The sequence below is a fragment of the Diplotaxodon limnothrissa genome, linkage group LG2, assembly GCF_057381915.1.
Source record: "Diplotaxodon limnothrissa isolate DT_005_m linkage group LG2, D_limnothrissa_male_GT1.1, whole genome shotgun sequence".
Taxonomy (NCBI): Eukaryota; Metazoa; Chordata; class Actinopteri; order Cichliformes; family Cichlidae; genus Diplotaxodon; species Diplotaxodon limnothrissa.
This window is the reverse complement of record NC_140597.1, coordinates 11,046,157-11,063,062: the sequence shown is the minus strand read 5'-3', so window position 1 is coordinate 11,063,062 and position 16,906 is coordinate 11,046,157. Positions and strand designations below refer to the sequence as shown.

Sequence of the window (16,906 nt, the reverse complement as noted above, 5' to 3'; positions counted from 1 at the left end):
AATTAGCTTTTTTGGAGGATTTCCTGTCATGTGTTGCAAAATTCCATCCCAGCAAAAACCTGCTGAAGACGCATCTTTGACTGAGATTTGGTTAAAAAAAAGGGAAAATTTACTTTGCAGGTCAGTGAGAAAACATCTGAATATCCCTGAAAAGTTAAAGGCCTTCATTAGATTCCTTTTTGCCTGAAGCCTAACATTACGCGGTTCCCTCTGAAAAAAAAAAAACGCTGGTGGGATTTTTCCAGAGTTTGTGTTTATTGTAGAAAATATTCTCTGTGGGAAATAAAAGCTTGGACTTGTTTAGCTCAGCGAGATAATCACAAATTTGCAGCGCTTTTAAGATTTCTTTAAAGTTTGCTAAAAATAAAACGTTACTCTGTAAACGCACTAACCACCCACTAACTTCCTGTGTTTGCTGTGATGACATTTACTGTCGTGTCTTGCTGTCCGAGCTTGCGCCGTCAAGCTTACAGAGTACTGACAGACCACGTATGGAGTCACTAAAAAGTGCACGAGGCTACTGTCCCCCTTACTCACAAAAAACGGGTCCAGACTGTCTTTTACGCCTCGAGCCATCAAACGTTTGAACTCGAGCAGGTTCAGGCGGCTCACTTAATCATCCCTAACATGTGAGGAGGGTGAAGGTCTCTGTTTATGGTGTGATTTATGTTGATGTGATTGTTTTTGTGTGGGTATACAAATGTCTGCTGACTTTCCCCACAGGGACAAATAAACTTGTTTATCGATCTTTTAACGACTTCTTACCGTCTTCTTTGAGTTTTTAAACTTGTGTTGTGTTATTTTTTTATATTTGGAAACTGCTCAGGCTTAGAAGAAGATGACAGTTTTTTTGTTTCAGGAGTTTCAAAGTCGTCCTGATTATTTGAAAGTTTTTCTCATGATTCCTGTCTGGTTTAAAGACCGCAGCTTGAACATTTTGTCCTGTTTTTGTTTCTCTCTTGACTCAGCTGATCACCCCTCACGCCATCCGGGTGCAGACCCCCCCTCGCCACATCCCAGGGGTCGTGGAGGTCACGCTGTCCTACAAGTCCAAACAGTTCTGCAAAGGAGCTCCGGGACGCTTTGTGTACACCGGTAAGCTTTCAAACCAAACCCCGTCGTCAAGCGGAGTTTTCTAAACACTGAAGTCCTCAGAGAGGTTTTAAATCGTTATCCAACGGTTTGATACTGATAGTAAAGTACCGTCAGTTCAAATTCACCACCATTAAATCTGTAAAAGGAGAATAAATCCATCCATTACTGAGATCTAAATCGTCATGTGATGAGGCTGAAACCGAGTGGTGCTTTCACCCAAAATAAAACGTCTATATAACATCTACAAAGTTTGGGCTCGTCGCTCATATTTCAGTGTGAACAAACTTTCCTTCTCAGTTCTACTGGTTTATGCTGGTTTATACTGGTTAATACCTGCGATTTAAGGTTTCAGATCTTGAGACTCGAGGGGTGATCCTCACCATGGAGGAGTCACTGTAAACACTTTTCCACGTCCTGACAGCAAGGTAAACATTTTCCCCGAACGACTCCCTGCTCTGCTCCTCCTCCGCGCGCCCTTCAGCCTCTTTGTCAGCCGTCAGCAGTCAAACGTCCGAAGACTCGATATCTGACTCTCAGATCAGTGCTTCCACTGTCGCTGATTATTCCGTCAGAATATCCAGATGTCATTCAAAGCAGCAGAAAGGTCAGCTCGAAGGCTGTTTAGCCCGATAAGTAAATGTCACTGCGTCGGGTTGTGAAAGAGGCAAGCGTGTTGGAGTTTTCTGTTTAACACCAGTTTATCGCCACCTCCTTCCTCTCGCACTCGTCTTTGTTGGGGGTGCCGCCTCCTCCGACGGCAGGGCCACGCTCACAATGGACGCTCTGGCCGCCGCCTCCTTTTGCAATGCTAATCTGCGATCCCATTTACAGATACGACTGACAAGAGCGGCACGTTGCTTTTATGTGGAGGTGTGCAGTGAATAGAGCCTGTTGTTATCTCAGAGTCCATTAGAGGATGTTCTCCACCTCAGAAACACGCTGGAGGAGGCCTGAAGGAGCTCACAGAACAGCCACACCAGCTTTTCTTACATCAGCTTCAAGTGTTTTACATAATCAGATGAGCTGAAGAGTTGAAAAAAGTCCCCAGAGTTACCTGAAAAACAACAGCAAAGTATATAAAAAGGCTGGAGGTTGAAGGCATTTATGCATTATGTGCATATTTCCTGCTTTTCTCTTCTTCGATGTCATAATTAGATTTTTTTCTGGGTTTTTGGAGTTTGGTTGAGCTGTAATTGAAATTTGAAGACATTTAATTGGGTATTGGGATGTATACAGCGTGTATTTTATGGAAAAAATAACGAATTGATCACTGGGAATGACGTTCATTAGACTGAGAATCAGATACTGCTTCGCTGTCATGCAATGTTCGCACGCATTGGCTGGTGAGGATGTGGTTTAATGAGCTGAACGAGTCGTTCTGCTGAAAAAACGCACGGCGGTCTGTAAAAACTCTGGTCTGCTCCTTTAATCCAGCCTCCACAATCCCAACCAAGAAACGGGAACATCTGACTCCAGCTTGATTGATGGGTGAAAAACAAAACTGAGCGTCCCCGAAGGCATCGCGAGGCTGAACCCGACAGGTGGCCGCATCATAACGCCGCTCAGTTTCTCCTACCCGCCGCTACTCGTGCCAGGGAGACGGCCGCATTGTGCACGCTCGTCGCCGCTTCATCTGATTTACACATGACACGTTCAGAGACGCTGGAGCAAGCGTGTGCGCTTCAGTGCACGCTCAGTGTGCCAACAGCGTGTTGTGTTCATGAATGTAAAATGAGCTGAGTTTTAGATACCGAGCAGGCGAGCGGCAGGTAAATGAAGAGAAAACAGCCTGCTGATGTCACTTCCTTCACGAGCCCACACACAACAAAGCCCATCAAACCCCCTGGAAACCCTTCAAGGCTCCTACTGTTTTCATAAGAATACCTGGAGACTTTTTAAGGACCTTTGGGGTCTGCAGGAGGCTGCAGCGAGGTCTCAGGTGTCTTTGAGTCAGTTTTCTCGGGTTCAAACTGGTGAAGTGAACCTAGATGAGTTTCCAGTGGTTTCTGAGCAGATCTAGCCTTTTTAAGGAAGTTGTAGGCATCTTAGATAGGTTCCAGGATTTCGTCTAGTTGTGCTAAAGCCTTTAAAGGCTGTAGTCTGTAGTCCTTGAGGAAGTTGCACAAGTTCCTTGAGAGTGTACAAATGGGGTTTAAAAAGATTTTAGGCATCCTTTACAGAGTCTGAAGACTGTTCCAGCAGTTGGAGATGCTCCAGGACACCTTGGTCAGGTTTCAGTGGTCTTTAAGGAGGTTAAAGGGACTTGAAGGATCTAGATTTTGTAAGGAGGTCGTAGGTATCAGTAAGCAGTCTTAAGCTGATTTCAGCGGTCCTTGGAGAAGTTCCAGTGCTCCTAATTGTTATTAAGGTGGTTGAAGGGACCTTGAGGAGTTTCCAATGTTCCTCAAGCAGGCCAAGACTATTTAATGAGATTCCAGGGGTTATTAAAGAACTTCTTAATTATTTAGTTGGTGGTCCTTGAGGAAGTTGTAAAGGTCCCTTGAGCAAGTTCCAGGGTTTTTAAATAGGTTGGAGGTGTCCTTGAGGAAGTTGTTGGGGTTTTCAGGATTCTCTCCAGTGGTTAGGTTGAAGTTCAGTGTGCGTACCTGCACATTTATACACCCTAAACGGGGAGATGGGTCTCTGCCAGCCAATCAGAGAGCAGCTCTTCTGTGAACATTCCCGTTAGTATTCCCTCGTTTCCTCCCCCGGCTGCTCTGCCTCTCCTGCTGCCTCTGAGCTGAAGGTGGAGTGACGAGCAGTGGGATCCGAGTGTTTCCCAGATTTCCCGTCTTCCTTCCTCTCTGCAGCTTTGAGCGGCTTCAGGATTTGATCCCGCGGCTTCGCTCGGAAAAACTGGCCAAAGGCAAGAAAGCTGAGCGGAATGACAAAAAGCCTGAGAGCTGAAAAGGTTCCTCCTCCTCCTTGTCTTCCTCGCTAATCATCTGCACTGCAAGCAGATTACCACTGAGATACACAAATCACCTGACTCATTGTGCCACATTTAACGTTTATTTTTTATTTTATTTGCATTTAGTTTCGATGATAAATCCATTTTTACTTTAAACTGTTTTAATGTAAACTGGGAAATTAAAAAGAAACACACAATCAGTAAATTTAAATATTTCTTGCCAGTTTTGTTTATTTTTTATTTTCCAGATTTAGATTTTTGTAGTTTTCTGATACTTCTGGGGGTTTTGTAGTTTTGTTTTTGTAGTATTTTCTTTAAGAACTGGTTCTTAGTAGGTTTTTTTCCACTTCTTTTACTTTTGCAGTTTAATGTTTTTGTAGTTTTATTGGATCTCCAGCTTTTTCAGGTTCACAGTATCTGTAGTATTTTGTGTAGTATTTACTGTGTACACTGTATTTTTGTAGTATTCTGTGATTCTAATGAGCACTTCTCTAGTACTGTGTAGTATACTTGCTGGATCTGTATCCTGCAGTGAAGCTGTAGTACTCCTGTAGTGCTCTGGCATGGTAGCTGTAGTACTCCTGGAGTAGTAGTGCTGTAGTACTCCTGCAGTGTAGCTGAATTACTCCTGCAGTACTGTGTAGTTTTCCTGCAGGCCTGTGGTTTCTGGTGTTCCCGGTATCTCCCTCCACTCGGCTGTGGGTGTTGAGTCGCTGGTGCTGCCGGGTCCACACCTCCTCTGTGCTTGTAATGCACGGATCAATGCAGCCTGCGGGGGGGAGGCGCGGGGGAGGCGCGGGAGGGGAGCGGAGCTGTGGGATCGATGGGTGCTGAGTTATTGCGGCACTCGTCCACTGATTTTTAGAGAGCTGTGTTTTCCCAGGAAAGTCAATACCTCCAGGCTCCCCTCATTAATTTCAACCCCTCCATCCCCACTGCGCCTCCCTCCTCCCCCTCCTCCTGCAGCTGCACCTGGGGATCTGCAGCCCTGGAGAGAGAAGGGTGGAGGAGGAGGAGGAAGACAGGGAGAGAGAAACTGAGATGATGAAGTCAGATGAAGGGGGAGAAGAGAGAAAAGGAGGGAGGTGTTGCAAACTAAGGTGATGAAGTCAGATCCAGGGGGGAGGACAAGGAGGGAGAGGAGGAGGGGTGGAGGAGAAAGAGGAGTAAGAGGAGGAGAAAGATGTGATCCCGGGTTTTAAAAAGCAGACAGAAGGGAAAATATTGATTCCTGATATGGAGATCATGTTTGCAGCAGATTATTGATGTAGTTCCTCCTCCAGGAACAAAAGTCTGTGCCCAGTGTGAGCGGGGAGGCCACGAACTGGAGGCGTTAACTGGAGGACACCCAGCACCAATATCATCATCATCATCATCATCATCATCATCATCATCATCATCATCATCAGGCAGGCCTCAACATGCCTGACACCCCCCACCCCTTTTCTGTACACCTGGGAACTGCAGCTGCTCAGCTGTGTACACTCCAAAAGTATGTGGACACGTCAGCATTGCATTGAAGCACTCAGTGTCCGCATTGTTACAGCAGCTTCTCCAAACTGAGCACATCCTCTCTCGGCTGTTCTGTTCTACTTTTATGGAGCTGTTTGAGCTTTACTGAGCTTGTGTTTATCCTTTATTGGCTGTTTTCTCTGCTTCACCCTGTGGAACATTTTACTTACTCAGATTTTTGGTTTTGTTCTTTCTTGTAGAGATTTAACTCTAATGAGCCAAATTATTTCGTACTGGTTCTTTTTTCTTGTTATTTCTGCTGCTGTGGTGCAGAAATCAGTGTCTGTGGGTTTCATGGGTAATGTGCTGGTTTCTGGATGTTTATATATACGTGTGAATATTTCATGATTTATACAGTAATTGTTATTTATACTGCATTTTTAGTCTTCTCCGTTTTTCTGGGTTTTATTTGTTAATATTCTGGTTCTACAGGTTTGTAGTTTTTATGCTTCTGCAGCAGCTCATCCCTGTCCTCTCCTGCCCCCTCTGTGGAAAACTGAAGGTCAGAGGTCAGACTTACTTCCACACAGACTGGTAGAACTATCTGCTTAAAACTCGCAGTGTGTTATTCGAAGTAATGACAAACTTAGTTGAGAAAAACTCAAATCCAGGTCTCAATTTTTCAGCTGCCAGTTCCAGACCAGATGTTCCAAACCTGTTATTCCAGCTTCAGATCACCTTTGATATTCCAGGTCTGGTCTAGATGTTTTGGCAGATCTAAGGATGATTCCTGATCTGATATTCCGTTTTTTTTCCATGTTTAAGGAGGTTGTTTTTTCTGGAGTGCCCCGGATTTGTTCTGCAGTTTCTGTTTCATAGAAAATGAATCTTTCTGGATTTCTTCTGATGTTTCCTGCAGTTTCTAACTTTTTGTTTTCCTCATTCACGTGTTTGAGATGTTACGTGTGATTTAAGCGCAGCCGGACTTGCTTAAACAGGTACTATGCACAAGGTTTTTTTGTTTTTGTTAAAATGGCGTGTTGTAGTTTTTCTCTCCTTTTAGAGAACGGGTGGTTTAGTGTCTCTGCACTTTGGGGCTTTTAATGATTTCAGATCTGTTTCTGAGGTGAAGTTTCTTGTTTCCACCTCCGAGCTGGAGCACTGTAGCAAATGTAGCTCCCAGCTCTGGTTTTAAATACTGCTTCAGAACAAAATACCTCAGAGATAGCCGGTCCCTTGTCTCCTGCAGGGAAACGTACTGCAGTGATGTTACGCGATAATCCTCACGGTGGTGGTTTTTAAGTTACTGGGATGCACCCTCCACTCGTCCCCTCTCCGCTCCGTGTTTTTTTTTGTTGGTGGTTTTCCGGTGTGGGCGTTGGGATCCCTCTGGGACCGGCCCTGAGATTAAGCAGCTCTGCAAATAAAATCCACTCCACTTACTTGGATAATTGTTTTACTGGAATAACTAAAGGATTCAGTGTTTTTCTGTGGATGCAAAGGTCAAACTTCTGCTGATTTAGTGCCGCCCTCCTCACGCTCTCCCAGTGCTCAGTGACGGCTGACGAATCTCAGTTTATCCTGTTTGTTCTCCATCTTACTTCTCCTCTTCATGGAAAAGTCAGAGGTCAGAGGTCAAGCCTACATAGGCAGCCTGAGTGATACTCCGAGTGTTTTACAGGTCTGACTATTCCAGGTCTAAACATGATGATCTTGAAGATGTTTGACGTTGTTTATGTTGCTGCGTTCATTAAATAAACGAAGGAGCTGTAGCGTTGCCCAAACTGAGCTTAATTTAACCACCTGATCATTTGGGATGACATCACTAGAACGGACCAATCAGTGAACCTGTATGCCCTCGTGTGATGCAGACCTGGTTCATTAATAGTAAGTCTGAACTCAAATGCAACTTCCTCACTCTGAGCTCCTCTCTCAAAGTACAATGAAGCACTTTGTAAGTTCTGCTCTTCCTCCTCCTCCTCCTCCTCGGCACACATGGAAAACATTAGCAGATTCTTCCAGAGGGTTCGCTGAAGGTCTGCGAACGTGTAACCAAGAGGCCGGCGTTACACCTCCGACCTCAGCTGGAGGAGAGAAGGAGGAGGCGCTCCCTCTGTTTTCGCTGTTCCCCCCTCTCCTGTCGACACGTCTGAGGCACCGTTCGCTAATTGACTTCTGAATTTTTATTGTTTAATTACTGTCGCAGTAACACATGGAGGCAATTATCTGTAGCCTGCTCGGGATCGGCTTACAGCGGCTGACGGAAACAAAGAGAGGACGAGGCAAACGCCGTTTATGGCAGGACTCGCAGTGAGGACAGAACTCATAATTCAGCTGGAAAAACCTCCGTCTGAACCACCGAAACGTCACTTCAGCCTCGTCTTTTTATTCTATTTAACCCTGTCTGGCCCCGACAGCAACAATTCGCAAAGACAAAATGCTGGTTTACAGGAGGAGGGATTCAGTGCGCTTTAGTTTTGTAGTTTGTGGGTTTGTTTCATGTTGAGTTGAACAGACTAAGGGCCAGACGTACTAATCATGAGGCCACAGTTTGGTTATAAGTTCAGGATTTGCTCTCTCCAGAAACAACACAGCTAACGAGCCTGCAGCTGCTTTACTGCAGCTCAGACCAGCGTTTAAACCTGGAGTCAGTTTTAGAATAACTCTGACACAAACACCTGGCAGAAAGCGCAGATCACTCCCCCGCTCTGATCCTGGTTTTGATAGAGGTCTTTCCTGTTTTATGGGAGTTCTTCCTTCCCACCATCACCAAGTGCTGCTCACGGGGGATCGTGGAATCTCTCTGCAGTTGTCTCTCCAGGGTCTTTACCTTATAATATAAGGCACTTTGTTGGTCGTTTGTTGATCTATTAAGGAAATTTCTGTGAATTGAAATTAAGATTTTGGCTGGTCGGAGCCATTAGTGCACGGCATGAGGAGCAAATTCCTGGGTAAAAAACGTGTTGCTCTAAGTGCCCCAGTGAAGCTTGTTCAGAGTGAATGCCAGACGTGATTGGCCGTTCAGGTTTGTGACTCAGCTGTAGATTTATTTAAAAACCGTCAGTTCTTGTGTTTTTGTTTTAGTGACGTCTAAATCTCGATTAAACATCATCTTCATTTTGTGTTGAAAGCTCACATCTGTGCGGCGCCCAGAATAACTCCAGCAGATGTTTAAGGAGACGTGCTTCAGATGTTACCTGTGATTTAAGCACAGTCGGACCTGCGGCGGCGTTATTTCTTCTTCACAAGCGTCAGACCTGTTTGCAGCACAGAGGGCGAGGCGAGGAGGCGGATTAAAAGTGAGGCGCTTGCATCAGTCAGTGGAGTCATTAACACCCTCCTCCACCTCCTACACCCGCCTCTGCTGCAATCGATGCTCATAGAAATTTCATGAACTTTAAACAGTGATTGACAGGCAGCTCCGGCCCCGGCCGCCGCCAACGCCGCGCCCTCACAGAGTGTATGAAGTGACAAAAGTTATTGGAACATGAATTAACTGACCGTCGTGTGTGTGTCATGTAAAGTCTCATTAATAGAAACTTGATTATCTAATTAAAATCTTTAAGATGAAGAGCTCGCGGCCTGATGTTGGACAGATGTTCAGCAGATTATTCACTGTGAAGGTTTTTCAGCCCTTTGTCTGCAGGTCCTCTCAGGATTATTAAAAGCGCTCCCCACAGAAGAAGAAGAAAAACACCCTTGCAGGTGCTTCACAGTCAGGAAAAATACACATTTAAGAGTGCATGCAGGCAAGTTTTTATCGATATCTAAGTAGTTAAACTCCAAAACTACAGATTTTTTATGATACAGTTTGGGTTCCGGTTGACAAAATTTGTTCTCTTCGTGTTCTTTCCCCGTGTCTTGTCTTGTTTTCTGTGCTGAGGACTCGACGCCTGCATGGTCACGCGGTGCATCCTCGGCACGTTTGAACAGCACCAACTGTCGAGGCTTCATTCAGTGAAGTTCAGCACTTTCTTCATCTCGGAAAAATTCTGTTTTCTCTAAAAATAACCGCATACGGCCGAAGTCTTACCTGCAAGGACGAGAACCTGAACCATCAAAATGTTTATTTTTTAAATTGTTCCCCAAAGTTTTCCCAATCAGGGAACCAAACAAATCAACTTTTAAAGACAAACAGCTAAAACGCAGGGTCAGGAGCTGCTGGGATTGTCGCTGATGGTTTCTCACAGGGTTAAAACGATCTTTCATCTTTTAGTGATTTAAATATAAACAGAGTGGTTTTTTTATGTGTTTTTATTCTTCAATACTACAAAACACCAGAGGAAACCCGTCGTCCTGCTTTACCTCGGCCAGATGTTTAAACTTTAGATGCTTCATAAAGGCAGAATTTATGGTTTGGGTGTTCCTAATAAAGTGATCAGCGAGTTTGTGTTACAGAGTCGGGATGTGACGCGTCAGGAGGCGCGTCTCAGTCACTTAGCGGCGATCACACGACAGCAATGAAACAACACGAGCGCTGTCGCGTCCCCGCCTTTGATCTCGCCTCTCGTGTCGTCTTTTAATAGACGGCAGAAGTGTGCTCTCCGCCGCGGGAATTCCTCGACTCTCAGCAGAGACGCACCACATTTCATATATCAAAGAGCTCCACTTTGGGAATGGGGACTTGTGGAACTAATGTCGGGTAATTAGCCATTTCTGCAGGGGCATTTTCGGCGGCCACTCCAGAAAATAATAACTTCTCAGGTGGGGGGCCTATTTCTTTGAGGCACTCTGCTCGGCCGGCTCTAATCACGGCGAGGTAATTATTCGCTGATTAACACGCGGCGTCGGGGCGGATGTTCGCTCTAATCACAGGGGCTGTTGCGTCAGCGACGGCTCTCGGAGGAGGAAGCAGAAGGGAGTGGGCGCTCATGTGGGTTATAGAGACGAGACGACGGTACCTGAAGATACCTGAAGACACCTGGCGGGTTCAGGAGGGCCGACTCTGATCTTCATCAGAAGATCGCGTCTTCATTGCGTAAAGAATGAAAGAAAAACATTTCAACATCAAACCAACACTGACGCCAAAATCCTCTGCAACACGGAATCATCCGCCACTGAAAGTAGTCCCCAAAGTGCAGATAGACTCAGAGTTCATACGTTTGATCTGTTTTTGCTCATTTTTATCTCTCTTTCCATTTTCTGCTTGTTTTACTTAAACACGTGCAGACATGTCCCCACAGGACTGCCCTCCTTGTCACACCAGTGTGCACATCCATGTAAAACAAACAAGCTGCAGAGGAAACTTTACGCTCGCTGTCATTTACAGACCTGCCTAGTCGCCCCTGCTCTCTGCGATGACTGAGTGATGAATTGAAAGTCGGAGCAGATCAATAATCCGCTGAAAAGATGCTTTCGGGGTGTTATGGCAGCCTGTCAGCATGCCCCCCACCCCAGCTGATGCTGGTTGGCCACTTGACAAGCAGAAAAACAAATCAGCGTGTCCACTTAAGGCTCGGCATGTCGTGCATCTGTCACACACACACACACACACACACACTGAAGGAGGCGAGGAATCATCAGCAGTTGCGATCGGCGGGCCATGAGGCCAAACGCCGCGCTGACCTGCATCAATCATGCGGCCGGGGGAGATGGGAAATAGCAGCACACGTTACTGCGGGACGGATGAGCGGCGCCTATTTGAAATGATGAGAGTAATACAGGAGGAAACCACGCAGCACTGAAGTCTGCCGGCTCATCGGGGACACGAGAGCGCCTGCGACGAGGCCGTGAACGCCAAAACAAAAACAGTAAAGGTGAGCAGAGACCCTAAAGTGCGGATTTCATCTCCGGCTGGTAAATATATACAAACCAGCGGCGTGGAAAAGCAGATTCAGGGCGAGGAGCAGCAAATGAAAGATAAATGTAAACAGTAGTGAGGAGGAGGATGTAAACAGAGGCGGGCTCTCCTCTGAAGCACGGCGCCCTGCTGGATTGTGGGAGCCGAAGCGAGCGGGGTAATGAGCCTGCTGAGATGTTCCAGTAATCCGCCGTCCTCCCTCCCAGAGCTCTGATCCTCTGATCTGTGATCAGCCGCCATCTGCAGCCAGAAGCGGCGAATGATACCAGAGCGAGGAGAGGAAGAGGAAGCTTCCCCTTCAGCTCGCTGTCAGGGCGAAGCCGGACAGGTGAGAAGCACCAGGTGGTCAGTTTGACAGCAGGAGAAGCATCGAGACAAGAATCCAGATCTGCGGCTCCAGCTTTAAAACAAGCGCGTTTGATTCATTTGCTCTTCAGTGTGGCTGCACCCTTTCACAATAAAAGCTGTGTAATTAGGGATGCAGTGATTGAAAGTTTTCAGACTCATTTCCAGAATTTTAAGTCTGACCTTTAAGTTTTTGCCCAGTTTTTGTTTTTTCTGGGACTGTGTGTGTCACAGTATAGTTTTTAGCCGTCTCATGAAGCACTAGTGGTCACTTTAAAAAGCCTGAGCCCTCAGACCCATGGAGGTCCAGCATGGATACATTTTACATCCTCACTTTCATCCTGCAGCATTTCGCTCTGTTTTAAAGCCTTCTTTCTCATCCTGTTACTTTTTATCACCTTCTGTAAATTTTATGTGTCTCCTGCTTTTATTTGACTCTTTTTTTAAAGCTTCTGTCTTGATTGTTCAGACATTATTAATCGAGCAGTAGTTGCTGGGTGTTTGAGCAGGAAGTGAACGTCTCTCCTGTAAGTGCGTAAAATATCCTCCTCCTCTCCGACACTCCAGATATGCCGTGAAGAAATTAGTTTCAAATGTGATCCGCCTCCCCCTTCTTCTCTTCTCTTCCTCTCCTCAGTCACTTAGCGGTCTAATAACGGAGCGTGCCGCTCAGCAGGACGCCGGCCGACCGTTTGATCACCTTCACAGCGAGGGCAGAGAAAAGGATCCAAAGAGAGAGGGAGAGAGATAAATACTTGATGAAATATATAAAAAATCCCCTCCTCTCGCTCGCCTCTGTCTCTCCCGCTCTCCTCTCACCTCTGAATTATCTTCCTCTGCTCCTTTTCTGATTTATAAAAAGCATCAGACGGCAGGAGAAAGCGACGGCCGTGGCCTCCTCGCGCTGAACAAAGAGGAGCAGAGAAAAATCAATACAAATTACGATGGAGAAAGTGGCACTGATGCCTGGAATTGCAGCATATGTTTACACTAAATCAGGCAATCTGTCTTCATATGGGCGGTGTAATGCGTGGGGTGGGGGGAGGGGGGGTCAGGGTTCGCATTGCCAGCCGCCATTCTCCAATTACACTGGCTCCTTTGGAAGGAGGCGGTCTTTATCGATTGGCTGGGAGGAGCACGGGGCCCTGCAGGCAGCCAATGGGGTGCTGGGGTCAAAGTGCAGCGAGATTTTAATAAGGCAAAGTAATGGGCTTAATGCCTGTAGGGGGGTCGATCCCCATCAGAGGTTCATTAAAACTTCTGTCTTTGTTTCATTCTCCGTCTGTGGTCGTCTCCACCTCCAGCAACGATCGCAACCTCAGAGCGCCGTCACGTCTCTGGAGAGAGGCGTCTGAATCCAGATGTTTTATCAAACCAACTCGACTTATTGAGACACTCAATGTACTCATCAGAGCCCACAGCGGTGTGGACTCGTCAGAGCCCAGGGCGGTGTGGACTCTACAAACCAGAGCAGCTCCTTTAGACCTTTCAGAATAAAACTTCTCATCAGTTTTTAAACTTCAGAAATAAACCACATCTGTCAGTGGCTGAATGTTGGTGTCCAAGAGTTTAAGTGTGAACCAAGCGTCAACCAAAGTGCTGTTCCTCTGACGTCCACCGGAGGCTCCAGGACTCAGTCCTCATAGACTCCCATGTAAACACGTTTACGGCCAGAAGAATTTCTAATTTCCCCATTTACAACATTTTACCTGTTTAAATTATATTCAGGCTCAAAGTTTGTATTGTTAGGGGCGTGGCCTCTTTGACTTACAGTTGTATGGTTACAGTTCAGTTAGCTAGGCTTCCCCTCGACTAACTGAACTGGACCTCTGGGCTGTGTTTGTGCTGTTGGAGCCTTTTGGATCATTTTTAATGACCTGATCTGACCAATAAAAGGGCTGCTGTGAGGTCACTGTACTAACAGACCGTCTAAGAAATCTGAGGTCCGGTTTTGCTGAATTCTAGGATTTTATTTGGTTGTTGCTGAGCACTAATTGTCAGGTATTTGTGTCTGTGGATGCAGCTTGTTAGCATTAGTGTCACTACTTACACTGAAGAAACAACATGGTGGCAGGAAAGCTGCTGATGTTGGATGATATCACAGTGATAACATCCACACGTTTGGCGATGAGCCCATGTGCAGGAGGTTGACAGATAAAACCAGGCTTCTCAACCATGTACTTGTTCCTAAAACAATATTTTGTTTTCCAAACTTCAATATTTTGTATTTTATTTTTGTCATTGAGTAATAAAATTTTGTCAAGTGCTTGTGAAAAATGCCACATTAAAGTCATCCCAACACATAACAAGACGAATAAAGCAACTTTAATTCTGCTTTGAAGGCAAAACTAAAGTGAAAAAAACAGAAAATCTTCAAACCAGCAACTCGCAGACAGAAAATGTGTCCAAACTAAGGAGAGAGAGGACCAGGACAGAGATATGAGGCTCGTGTTCCCAGATTCTTTCCAAGACTTTTAGCACAGATCGGGGACTTGGATCTCAGAGATCTCGAAGAACTTTTGGCGCTGAGGAAGTTTCCGGGTTTTTTGATGTTTATCTGCAGACATGTCGCCTTCGATTGAACCACATCAGCATCATTTCTCAACATCTCGGATCAGCTCGGAGGTCAGAGAGGAGAATACTTCCTCTTCTGATGGAGGTGGCGAGTTAACCATCCCAGACCCCCCCCCTCCCTCCGAGTGTAAATGGGTTTTTTATTCTATTGCAGCAGTTCCCATAGTGCCTCTCACTTGTTTTATAAGTTGGGATGTATGTACGCAGCGTCAGGAGGCAATCCAGTTTGGGATTCACCGCTGATTGCTGCTCGTGTCGTCCCGGTGCATTATCTCCATTCATCCTCTGCTGCTCCGCATCCCCCCAAAAAGTCTCTTTGGGATCCTGCAATGAATCGCTCTTTCATTCGCGGCGGGCCGAGGTAATAGATTCAGGCCGCGCTGCTCTCTGCTTCCTCTCAGGGAGGCGGGGAGGCGAGGAATCCAACATGGCAGCCCCTGCGGCGAGGGCCACGTCCCTCAGCACTCTGTCACCCTTCAGATATCATCCCCACCCCAGTTGCAGCCTGAAAGCCCTTTTTCTCCTCCGCCGCCGCTTGAAACGGGCTCCGACAAATTTGATTTAGCAGCTCGCCGTTGCCCATTCCCGGGAAAAGAAAACAAATATTGTTATAATGGTAATAACATCTATTTGGAGCGCTGGCGACAAACGGCGGCGGGGCCCTTTGAAGGAGACCCCTCTGTGCCGCCGTATAGCTGCCTTATTCTTATTCATGAAAGCCACGGTTATGCATATTAGCGCAAACTAGCTATTCTACTCAGCAGCATTTGGAGTGTCAATCATCCTTACAGAATACAAGAGCCAACGGTGACAAAAGCGGAGTGGGCAAGATCGGCTGACAAATTGTCCCCAAAGTCAAATTTGACAGCCTTTTATGATTAATGGGCTTGATTATGGAGAAGTATCTCCCCGAACTCATTTCCGGGTGTTTCTCCAGCTCTGCTCAGTGCATATGGAGAGAGGAGGAGGAGGAGGAGGAAGGCAGATTGTTTGCGGAGGTGAATGAGTGGAGGAGAAAAGAAAAGAGAGAGAGGGCTCGGTGGAGGGGAGGCTGGATTGAATTAGCCATGGAGGAGAGGTGGAGTGTGAGGTCTCGCACTTGATAAACAGCAGCCGAGATAAGAGAGAGTGAGATCAGCTGACGGCGCTCGCTCGCCCTCTCCGTTAGCGCTCACCGCTAACACGAACCAACAGGAGATCAGAGGAGAGGGAGGTGAAACGATCCCTGCTGAGTTTAAACTTCAGGAAATGACAGGAAGTCAAGAAAAACCTGGCTTTTGCACGCGTGTGCAAAAGACGAGCACATTTCGACAATGTTGCATTAAAATTACATCTCACGAGTTGGGGACGTGTTTTTATTTTCTTCGATTTCAGCACAATCGCAGAAGAAGGAAAGGCTGAAATATGTTGTTAAAAAAAGACCATCCTGACCAGAGCAAAAGACTCAAAAAAGATGCAAAAGTACAGTAAGAGGTGCGACAGCTAGAAAAATAGGGAAAACTACCAGGACACATAAAAAACTCCTGAATGATGCAAAGACACAGTTGGAAGATCTGAAAGTCCCACAAAAAAAATAAAACTACAACACGCAAAACAAACCTAGGACAATGCAGTGACACAGATACAACGTTAAAATGTGTCAAATACAACAATGAGAGGTAAAACTACCATGCAAAGAGACAAAAATACAGAAAAAGAAGAAAAAGGACTACAGGAACTACGGCAAAAGATAAACCTTTGAAAAAGAGACAAATGGAAGTACCAAAAAAGAGTAAAATGACCACACAAAGATGATGATGAAGATGAAAGCTGCAGAACTGCAACAATCAGCTGAGTTCCTGTCAGACGCGTGTGGGGTTAAATAAACCCTCTCTCCTGTTTCTGTTTGTCCCGCAGCCTTGAACGAGCCCACCATCGACTACGGCTTCCAGAGGCTACAGAAGGTCATCCCTCGCCACCCCGGAGACCCTGAGAGGTTACCTAAGGTCAGTAAAGACAACTCATTAACTTGCTGCTGTGGGTCAAAGGTCAGATTTAAGGCCAGGAGGTTGGCTTAAGTCTGGCAGGTATGACCCATAATGCACCTGTCATTCAAGGCTGCTGCTAATTGGGCGCTTTAATCGGGTTTAGGGCCACATTAAGGGCTGATTTCAAACTGAAGTGGCTTTTTGTCCCTCCATGGACGCCGTAGACCACCTGCGCTGTGAGCTGAAGGCTTCTAATGCAGCACAGGGCCGAACTCGAGTCGCCTGATTGGATTTGTTGGTTCTGCTCGGTACGCTCTTGGCACGGTGCGGCGCTCCTCGCTGCCAGCGGGCCAGATTGTTCCCGAGCCTTCAAACAGGAAACAGCTGTTTATGGGAGCAAATCCTGCTGCTGCTGCTGCTGCTCTCGCTGCGTTTTGTTTCCCCTCAACTGGCGAGGAGGAGGGCGCGGATGGTCGTCAAGCGTGATCGGTTTGGCTTCTCAGAAGCCCAGGGGGAGAAAAAAACATCAGAATTATGTAAATTAACTCTGGGACCTAAAAGTGGAGGAGGTGTAAAACATTTCATGAATTACAAAGTTTAACTAAACTTCATTTTTAAAATGTCTCGTATAATCAAAGCTCCGTGCTCGATGCCTTTAACTAAAAAAGAAACATTTGATTTGATTAGTTTCCTTTGTGATTTGTGATGGACGTCAACATAGACGTCAAAACTCTTCATTAATTTTCAGTTTTCCTTTAAGCG

The 16,906-nt window shown here is 46.1% G+C and overlaps 1 protein-coding gene across 3 annotated transcripts in view; it reads left to right on the top strand.

Annotated features, from left to right (window-relative positions):
* The window catches only part of LOC146638248 (transcription factor COE3), a 141,044-nt gene that overhangs the window by 97,798 nt on the left and 26,340 nt on the right, over positions 1–16,906 (top strand). For all 3 annotated transcript variants that reach the window (XM_085360670.1, XM_085360678.1, XM_085360662.1), the window contains exons 10-11: positions 969–1,095; positions 16,074–16,162. In XM_085360670.1, the coding sequence (XP_085216796.1) occupies positions 969–1,095; positions 16,074–16,162 (216 nt within the window). The remainder of the gene's footprint in view (positions 1–968; positions 1,096–16,073; positions 16,163–16,906) is intronic.